This window comes from Pararge aegeria, chromosome 9 (genome assembly GCF_905163445.1).
Source record: "Pararge aegeria chromosome 9, ilParAegt1.1, whole genome shotgun sequence".
NCBI lineage: Eukaryota > Metazoa > Arthropoda > Insecta > Lepidoptera > Nymphalidae > Pararge > Pararge aegeria.
The window spans coordinates 12,761,796-12,773,067 of NC_053188.1; the positions used below are offsets into that span (position 1 = coordinate 12,761,796).

Below are 11,272 nucleotides of genomic sequence, written 5' to 3' on the forward strand. Positions count from 1 at the left end.
CGGCCCACTACACGGGTCTCCTCTCAGAATGAGAAGGGTTTAGCCAAGCGTGGATTAGTAGACTTCACACGCCCTTTTGATCGTTATGGAGATCTCTCGGGTAAGCAGGTTTCCTCGCGATGTTTACTTCGCCGTTTAAAGCAAGTGATATTTAAATTGATTGAATTAAAAACGCACTTAACTCCGAAAAGTTATGGTGGTTGTCCGAACTCGGTATCCACGATAGGAAAGCCGAAGCCTTACCCCCTAGGCTAGAACCCTATTCTAGAACACTATACACTATGACAAATTTCAAATCCAAAAGATGGCAGCCACCACAAAACGCCCAAGGGCTTGACTAGTAGAATAATGTACAATATATTGAAAGACGGGGGTTTTAAAATTATAGTTATAATATATAAGGGTCTGGAACGCAGACGGCGGCTTTACCGTGAATGCTACTTTGCGATAGCCCGTGTACTGACGTGTGTATTGTTTTAAATCAACGATTACTTACGTCTTTTCTGAAGACAACATAATTTTGCTTTTGAGCCCACTAAACAAACCGCCGACGCTCGATGTTGGTGTGGGGCTCTTTTTCAATGGCACTGGCGGTTTCTTTATCTAGAAATGAAAGAATATAATATACATATGTATATAGATAGGATGGAGACTTCGACTTCACTTTCGGGGTCGCGAGTTCGAATCCCAGCGCCTCTAACTTTTCTAAGCTATGTGCGTTTTAAGCAATTAAAATATAACTTGCTTCAACAGTGAAGGAAAACATCGTGTGGTGTCCACCGATCCGCAATGGGCCAGCGTTGTGGACTACGGCCCTTCTCACTGTGAAAGGAAACCTGTGCCCTGTTGTGGAACGGTAATCGGTTGATATGATGAATTATAGTAGTGTTTTGTCAGCAAGTTTAAAATGTCAGCGTGTTTTAAAACTCTCTGGCATTGCGTTTTTGAGAACTCTTAGGCATACAGGTTTCCTCACGCTGTATTCCTTCACCGTTAAAGCAAGTTTAAATTGCTTAAAACGCACGTAACTTACAAAAATTATAGGTGCATGCTGTTATTCGAACAGAACACAGAAGAAGTGAAGCCCAAGTCGTATTACCACTAAGGCTATCACCGCTGCATAAGATTAGTCCGACATTATAATAATAAGGTTCTATACGGTATAAACATTTAAAAGCATATAGTAATGAAATAAAAATCAGTTTGTTTTCAAAAGATTACTTTGTAAGAAAACCGGTTAGCCGAAACGAATGTGTTTTTGATTCACAGATTATCTTAGACCTTGATACCCTACTGAGCAATCGCTTAAAATATCTTCCGATTAGAAATTTGTAATTTGTTAAGGATAACAATAGATCATTGTTCTTGATTAATAGCACAATTACCACTTTTGCCAAAAGCTTAGTAGACAATCGTTAAAGATGGCCACAGTCTGAAAAACAATAGTCACTAAGAACAATCGTCATTTTAGCTTCTGACTGATAAACGACTAAGACACCGGGAGGTGTCTTTGTCTTTGTTATACATTATGCAGTCGATTGCAATATTGTTTATAACGAAATATTTTATTTCCTCATTATCGCGTAAGGTTTCCGTTTGTAATACAATAACTTGACTTTTTGTGGCAATTTATTGTTATTAATACGAATACGTTGATTCAGTGACACAGGATAGTTTATAGTCCTTTAATTTTTTGAAAGTAAGAAATATAAAACCCCTAACGTTGTCACATCCATTCTAATATTAAAATGGAAGTGTGTCTGTTTGCATAACTCTCTGTTCAGCTAAATCAAAGCAAAAAAACAAAGCATGGGCAGTAGACAATTATCTTCTGGAGAAAGGATAAAAATGTACCTTCCTTTTAGTTAAATTTAGCTTTATCAGCTCTCAGAGCACTGACGCACAAGTGGAAATAATATCCAAATAATATATGTGTATTAATAAACGGGGGTAAACTTCTCCTATTCCGTGTTCCAGTGATTTAGCAGGTGGACTCGTCAATTATATCCCATGTCAGGGGATACAATCGGGGGATATAATTTTCATCTACCGCCCGTGCTAGCCCTGCTGTAGACATAGAACTTTCTATTCCGGAAATGCATCTTGGAATAACAGAATTAAGAACATGCAGTATACTCATTCAGCCATTATTACATGCAGTGCATTGTGTCCAACAGACTGTGTTAAAACAGAGATGACGCAACGAGCAAGTCTCAATTTACACCCGCGGAATGTTGCTAGCTCAAAAGCTTTTCCCATTTAACACAATTTTATGGTAAACGTTCCGAACATTGGTAAAACAATTACTGTCAACTGCTAAATGAATAGGGTGACCTGTTTAAGAAACACTACTAAAGTGGAGTCGTTTTTGATGCTTCAATATTAGTCGTTTACACGGATTCGGGATGTTCTTAATTCTGGGCCTAGAATAACTGCTTCCGCGGTACATAAAACATAATTATTTTTTATATTGAAAAAAAATAATTTAAAATGTCTCACCTGTCCATCGAGGATTCCATCTACTACTGTTTCATTGTGTATTAATTTCTCCGATTCACTTTTGTTTGTGTGCGTAATTGTATTTTGTGTGCTGCTTTCTTTGCTTAATGTATTTTCTTTGTGCAAGCTGGAAAGTTATAGTTATTAATAAGTACAAGAGGTGCTGGAATAGAATTCTATCAAATTAGTGGTCAAAGCCAAACGCTTAGCTATATAAAGTCCCCGGAAAGATGTAAATTGAAATATTTTTTATACAATAATAATCGGAGGACCAAGCAGATGGCCCACCTGATGACAGGTGAAATTCAAGCGAGCCATTTTTAAAACTCAACAAAAAAAACTATTATAGAGTATAAGAATACCTTAGTGACCGTAATATACTCGTAGCTACTTCGTTAACTTTTGTAACTGTATAACTACATTTGTAATTGTGTATTATTTGCCTAATTTATTTAAAATAACAGAATTACTTTTTTTCGATTATTGTGTCTTTATTCTTTAAATTGTAATGTAATTTAAATATAGTTTTTTTTATTTTTTAAAACTTTTGCACACTGTCTGTGACAGTCGATTGTGGAGGGTCTGTTTAAATGTTTACTTGTTATGTATATACATAATTATTATTATTATCAACCATCTCCTATAAACTGGACAACGATAAGCTGGTCAACCAAGGTACTCGTCCTGCCACATGACGCCCTGTGTCCATAAACCTGAGGCGTAGGTGTTAAGCCTGTGATTACATTTGCAAACACGCCCTTCAGATCGGAACATAGTATTGCAACAACGCTGTTATGCGGCATAAATAATGGCACAAAGAGCTCTCCTACTACTGCTTGATTGGACAATTGATTGGTGTTGACGAGTATAGACGATGGTTTTCCACATACCTTCAGTTATGGAACCCCAGACGTCATATGTGACTAGCGCCTCAGAGTAAACATACTACCTGCATAGTGTAACATTATGTAAGCAGGATATTTGAACGAAGTAGATGCTATTACGCTTCAGTAATTCTTACTTCCTTACTAATATTATAAAAGTTTGTCTGTTTGTTTGTCTTTCCTTCACGCCCTAACCAAGTCCTAAATCAATTAGATTTTTGGCATGGAGTTAGTTGAGAGGACGGAGAGTAACATAGGCTACTATATATCCAATATGTGTTTTGTAAAAAACAGTAATAAACGCGGGCAACAGCTAGTTTCCCACAAAAGAAAACTCTACAATGGCACCCATTTACCGGGATGTACTTAAACTGATTACTTCCATATTGATCAGTATAAACATCTTATACACATGTACATTTTGGGCAAGGGTAACAAACGGTTTCCACGAGATTTGTAAAAAACGGACCACGGTTTTCAGTGTTTTAAAAATACATAAGTTGGAACAGGAAATCACGGCGGTATTTCGTACTCCGTAACACCGGTAGGATTGTTTCATTACAAGGTCACAGAGCTAACGGTTGCGCCAGAAAATTCGTCAAAAAAAATGTATATGCAATAATAAACAATTTCTTAGGTGGCTTTATTTTCTGCAGCGAGTGATAATATCCATGAAAGTACGTTCTAACAAGCCTATCGCATTTGCAAAGCAATTCTGTGTAAAGTATTGAGCAGGTATTGAAGGCGGAAATGTCGCCTATTCATTCATACGCTACGTTGATACAGTGTTGACTCATTTCAAATGTTATAAACTGAAATACGTGGCACGAAACATAAACAAAATGCAATAGATAAAGACGTAAGAAAAATAAATATGCTAGTCCAAAGTCATAATATCTTACACATAAACTTATTATTTACCCCCAAGACCATAAATGGCCCTTTGACTCTTAGGTAAATAACGTAAGGTAATAAGGGCCCGAAGCGGTAGGCTGCGAGGGGCGGCGCAAGCTGAACTTTGACTAAATGTAATTTTTATTCCTGAAAAAGGCCTAATGCCTATCCCTACTATCCCTGCTAATATTATAAATATGAATGTAAGTTTGTTTGTTACGCTTTCCCGCTAAAACTACTAAACCGATCTTCATGAAACTTTCTATACATTTTTATTATACTTTCTATATATATTCTTGGAGGTATTAGAAATAATATCGTATACTTTTCATTAAAAAAATAATAACGTATGCTAAACATTTTTTTGTAAAAAAATCTCATATATTACTATAGGTGTAGACTATGTAGCAGTACGCTGCCTCCCAAAATTACGCGAGCGAAGCCGCATGGCACATCTATTATGGGATGAAGCTAAAGTGTGATTCTGTTATAACGTCTCCACGCATAAACGTTTTTGCATTAGTGTGGAAATAGTACAGCTGACGAAGCCGCTTGTATGCACTTCTAGTATTGCATAACTTTTTAGTTTTTCATTCATTACTCATCATCATTCAAATCATCAAACTGTTGTATATTTTATTTTTTCAATTATTTAATTGGGCGGCCGATATTACTGGCCAAGGCCATCTTTAAATACGCTACAAATCTTACTCATGATGATGATGAGTAGGGTTCAGTTTTTTTTTTATTTATACCGTTTAGATCAGTAACCTTGCCAGAGTTTTTGACGACCTCCATGGCGCAGTGGTGAGAGCTGTGATATTTTGTTTAACCGAATTATCTGTGGTGTGGTCTTAACAAAGATGTGTCGCCTACGTTATCGATTTACGTTGCGTTTCATTACGATGCCGCGTAGAAACCGATCGGGATATCTTTTGCCATACTTCAAAAAGGTTAGCCCCCTGCCATCTTTAACTTAGTGCAAGAATAGTTATAAGATGGTGATGGTCCCTAGACTTAAGATCTCTATATAACCAACTGTATTTCAATATTATCATGATAATTAAAGTATCGTTCAAACCTACAAGACGTCTCACTTTCCTGCCTCGCGTCGAACCTGATATTGCGTCATACTCATCACCAGGTGAGACAGTCAAGGGTTAACTTATACCGGAATAAAGCAACTTTATATTGCGGGAAAAGGGAAAATAACGCTGGTAACTGTAACCTAAGATTAAAATAAACAAACGTCATATCGGTGTAAACGTAAATTTGGACACTTTATGTGGACGACCAATCGTTAACTGTGTACGTTATTAACGATACTACCGTGTTACGTTTCGTAAATTAAGCACACGAGGCGCACTGTTGTTGCGCAATTAATAAAGGTGTAAGATGATTCCTACCTTACTTTAGATGTGGTCAATTCCTTGATAGATGCAGTTTTCTCTGTATATTTGTTTAGAATGGGATAGAGTGGATTTGCGTTTGCGATCTTCCCTGGCGGCCGCTCAGGTTTCTTTTCTTCGATCTCTTGAGTTACTGTAATTATATAATGGCAATTTATCACAACAATCTATCTATATCTAATACTAATATTATGTTTTTGTTTGTACCGAAAATACTGGTCCGATTTTAACGATTTCTTCACCAAAAGAAAGTTTAATTAACAGGAAATAACAAAGGCTATAATTTATTTTTAAAAAAGAAAATTGCAATAACGTTATCCAAAATAGCAAAATTTTGTCTTTTAAAATTTGGCGTTACTTCGCGTGCGCTGAAAAAACTACTAGTAATACAATAAAAATGTGTACTACATGATTAAGGTACCTACTCATTATTACCTACAAAAAAGTCACAATAGCAGAATTTGTGTTCTAAAGTTGTCGCGCCGGTAGAAACAAAACTGGGTTTTCATGGCAGAAAATTACTTTTTTAATCCAAATAATATAGAAGTTTATATTATTCGCCATAGGAGTGCCAAAGTATTAGCATCTCTTCAGTCGGTCCCTCATGACTGAGGAACCGACTGAAGACATGCAAATACTTTGTCAATGTGCATTATAGTCATCTCATCTCCTGGGGACGCTTCCGTATCGGAATGGAACTTGCGTAGAATGCGTGTTTTAGAGGAACTTTGTGTATAAAAAAAAAAAAACAATATGGATTATTGTAGTGACAACGGGAGTAAACCTAAGTATATCTTTTTTTTTTTTTTTAAGTCAGTAAATAATATTTTATTGATGGTTAAGTGTTTGACTACACAGTTAATCGGACGATAAGTGTCGGGATCAATTAAAGGTCGAACACGCTCAGATACCGTGAGTCCCGGGTGTTTTAGAAGAGGACTTTTAGAAATGTGTGGTTATAAAAATTCTAAAACAATGTTTCTGTATATAATATAGATATCATTGCTTAGTTCTTATTTTTTTTTTTAATTATTTCTATGCAACATTAAATACCTCATGATCATCATTTTCCGCAGTCTTTTATCATCCCCAATGCTGGGCACAGACCTCCTCTCTCACAAGAGAAAGAGATTTGAATAAATTACATACAATGCTAAATTAAAACTGGATATAATACTAAGGTAGGAATTAATATTCACGCATCACGTTAGGAAACATTTTATCCAAAACTAGTCTGGGTAAATTCAGTTTTGAATAAAGTAAGAAAATCTGGTTAACTGCAAACTTTTTTCTCTCTTCTCTCGCTCACTTACACTATATGCACACTTATAGCGTAATGTCTGAATGAATTATAGAATAAATAATTCAGGTAAATAACACGCGTAAACTTAAGTCAATAAAGTTCAACACCAGTTTACATTATACTCTAATCACGGACTGTCGCTTAGCCTAAAATTTGTTCATTCCAAATATGTTTAAATGTTATAAACGAACATATTAAAATAAACGTATTACCGCCTTCTTAATTGTTAGTTCACGATGAAATCACGATCAAAGCATTAACTAACGCAGTTAATAGAAAGAAATGTCAACGACTAATAAACACTATCTATGTGTTAATAAATTTAAATAGGTATTCGGATAACCTAAAGTTGAAATACAAGTCATCTTTACAGTTATTGTTATTAATCAGAGGCATAATATAAATAATAGACACTATAAAATTAATAACATTTGCATAAGCTTAAATAATTACATTCCCATTTAAACATTACTTGTTTGAATTCATGAATAGTTCATAAAACAGTATTACGAAACTATAATAATTATTAAAAATTATTATTAGGATAATCTTAATTCGGATAAACACTTAAACTTACTTTCTACTCCCATTTTAGCTGTAGGAAAACTGCGAACTGAATAATATAAATTTGACGTTCACTCGACAGCATTAAAATACTAAAATAAGGCGCAAAGGCACGATACGATGAGGTAAGGTTACGCAAAATCACGACTCCGACCACTCGCAAGTCGCAACCTTCATGAGAAATGTCAATAGCAGAACATCGAGCACTCAAACTGAGTAGGCGAGCAAAACTGCTAATACTAAATTTTGTGTCTCTATTTAGTATCACTATTCCATTATAAGAAGATTGTACAGGCTTTTCATTAACTCCGTGGGTAATCAACGTTATGCAAATCGGTTATGGGATTACGTCAGTTATGTTTTTCAGAATCCTTACTATACATATATAATATAAGATATTTTACGTCAAACTATGCGGTTTCACCAACGTCAAATAAGAAAAAAAGTAAATAAATAATTTTAAATTACACCATAAATAATTTTCGGACGACTTTGTAGTTCCGATCATGTTATAATTAGCATTCAAACATATATACAAACTAACTCAATGATTGTAATATTATAACTATAAAAAAAAAACTACGTGCTAATTTCAGGAACTACCAGTACGATTTCAAGGAACATTTTTTACATAACTTGTTATTGGGAAAGTATTGTCTATATTTTTGATAGAAGTACAAAACGTAAAAAATATAATAAAAGTAGCAAATTTAACTTCATAAATAATTCATCGACTCGGAATAGAAAATTTCTGTTTAAAATGTCTTTATTTAAAAATAAATCTCATTTAATATTAAATGAGACTTGTGAAAGTTACTAACTTGTCTGGGTCATATTGCAAATTTGAATGAACTATGACATTGTCCACTAAACCAAATTGCACAAGTATGATTAAAATCAGAATTGAGCAAATAATCATTCAAGTATTTGTGAGGCGATGTAATAATTGAAAAGTTTTGTGTAGCATTATAAGATAGACTCACAATCCTTTTTAAGTCTAACTAACCATCCGGTTTTTTGTTCCTCCTGACTTAAAAATATGAGAGATGACGAAATAGTGCCATTATGGCAGATTTCTTATTCTTAGTGCACAATTATGTTAACAAAACAGTCTTATAATATAATTTTTTCTTCATAATATAATCTTTTAGTTTAGAAATTATAATAATATTTCACTTCAAGAAATTATAATAGTATTACCTTAAATCACTTAATTCTGATTTATCATTCTTATAAAAGAGTAAAATTGAGAGAGCCTCCCCCTGTTTTAAAACATGTTTGATTTCATCTGAAGCCCGGTTGTTCGTAATATGTAAACATTACACCCTACACATATTTACGTTTCCCGCGCAAAGAGCCAAACGCACATAATATTTCCGCACATATTCGAACAAAATATTCGTAATGGACTAGGCATTATTGATTTTATTAAATGGTCAAATACACACTTCAACTTCACTTTGATTTATAATTTAGTATTAGCAGTGATTTTTGAGTAAAAATCAAATGAACAAAAACTTCATTGGACATACACTTATAAAACATTTAGTAAATTATGTGTAAAAATAAAGACTACATATATTGAACACATTCGTTAGGATAAATTTACGCTGCAAATGTTTATCGAAGCTGTTGTCACATAGATGCAGTTGACCTTGTGACGCCACACTGTCGTAACAACTTTTACGTAATCTACTAATCTGTCACAGATCAGGCATGCTTTTGTTTTGGTTTATGTTAATTGAAACCGAAGCGACGACGGCCCAGTGCTTCGGCCTACGGGGTTATGTGCGTTTTTAATTTAAACAATTAAAACGTAACTCGCTTTAACGTTGAAGGAAAGCTCAGGAAACCTACATTTCTGGGAGTTAGCCATAAGTTCTCCCACATAACGGACGGTTCAGGCCAACAAAGTACGGAGACAGGCCCATGAGAAGAAGAAGTTTTTAAAGGCGTGTGAAACCTGCCAATTCGCACTTGGCCAGCTAAACCCTTCTCATTGTGGGAGGAGACCCGTACCCTGTAGTGTATTAAATTGTTAATTAAATTATTATAAACTTGTCCAAGGAGATTCTTGTTTTGTCCTGGAACTCTAAATAATTGTACCAAGAGATGCCAAAAGATTTCAGTTTTTCAGTTACAGAATGCTATACGCTAAGCTGCGAAAGGAATATTCCTTTCCTACGGTGTTTATATTCCAGCAGAGATGAGAAAGTCCTGGGTGCTATTTCAAGGTTAGGATGATTAGGTATAGGGATTTTTCGGTTTAGAAATTCCCAGTACCAGTCCAGGTTGGCTTTGTTACCCCCGTGCTTTGGAGAACACGTTAAGCCGTTTGCTACAAGTGTTAACAATCGTTTAGGTACGCTAACCCGCATTGGAGCAGCATTGAAGGTGAGGGTGAATCCTATCTCCTATGAAAAAGCCCTATGGCCACGCCCCAGCAATGGGATATAAGAAAACCGGTTAAGAACTAGTTAGACTTGTGAACTGAGGGTTCCTTGCGTTGGAGAGAAACTGGACGGGAAAACTAATTTTGCTTCATCATCATCATCACATCAACCGATAGACGTCCACGGCTGGACATAGGTCTTTTGTAGGGAGTTCCAAGTTCCACGGTTCTGAGCCGCTTGGATCCAGCGGCTACCTGCGACGCGCTTAATGTCGTCTGTCCACCTCGTTGGAGGCCGACCAACGCTGCGCTTACCAGTTCGGGGCTGCCATTCCAGCACCTTGGGACCCCAACGTCCATCCTTTCTCCGAACTATGTGCCCGGCCCATTGCCACTTCAGCTTCGCGACTCGTTGAGCTATGTCTGTAACTCTGGTTCTTCTACGAATCTCCACATTCCTATATAATTTTGCTTATAAACTTTAAATCTTATAAGAAAAAAAAATAAAAACCGCTTTAAGAATCTATAAATGGAACCTTTTTAAATAGCATATTGGCCTCTCTACCTTTTTATTGCCCTATCTAAGCACATTTTTAAATTTCGATTAAATTTTTGGCTTTCAGAAATACAAAGGTGAAATCGTTGTCGGTAGCTCAACAACCGCGAATCGTAAGTCGCGAAGCTCAAATAGCAATGAGCGGGGCGTTTAGCTCAGAGCAACAATGAAAGTTGGGGTCTTTTTTGTGTGATTATTGACATCGGCAGGTGAACGTAGCGTTGGTAAACCCACGACGACTTGAATAGATGTCATCCGAGTCGCAATAAATCGCTGGAACCAAGCGGCACAAGATCGTGGTATTTGGAACTCCCTACCAAAGACCTATGTCTAGCAGCGGATGTCCATTGGTTTAAATGATCAAATCATTGGCCTTCAGATATTTATGACTTGTTATTTCTCACTTGTTTATTAATGACTTGTTATTTCTCACTTGTTTATTTATGACTTGTGCCTAGATGAATAACTTTTGTAATAAACAAAATTGTTGGTCATCGGGTCGTCGGATACCCCGTAGGTTTTATTATTCAGCCAGGGATTTTAATATGAAAATACGTTTTGGAAGCTTATATTTATGATTTCGGTTAACTAGAATCTTGAATTTTTTACAGAAATAAGTTATTATTCGTTAGAAGGATCAGCTCTGCACTTCAAGCCATTTCCTAGAAAAAAAAGTTGTGTCAAACTGACGGACGGAAAGACAGACAGACAACCCATAGAAAGTCTGGAAAATGACCTGCCGACCTATCTTTGAGGACCTCCCTGGCGCAA

General features: G+C 35.8%; 1 protein-coding gene across 3 annotated transcripts in view; it reads right to left on the minus strand.

Annotated features, from left to right (window-relative positions):
• Positions 1–11,272, minus strand: part of LOC120626354 (SH3 domain-containing kinase-binding protein 1) — a 35,882-nt gene that overhangs the window by 15,336 nt on the left and 9,274 nt on the right. For all 3 annotated transcript variants that reach the window (XM_039893853.1, XM_039893852.1, XM_039893854.1), the window contains 3 exons: positions 5,684–5,819; positions 2,500–2,626; positions 497–603 (listed from right to left, as the gene is read on the minus strand). In XM_039893853.1, the coding sequence (XP_039749787.1) occupies positions 497–603; positions 2,500–2,626; positions 5,684–5,819 (370 nt within the window). The remainder of the gene's footprint in view (positions 1–496; positions 604–2,499; positions 2,627–5,683; positions 5,820–11,272) is intronic.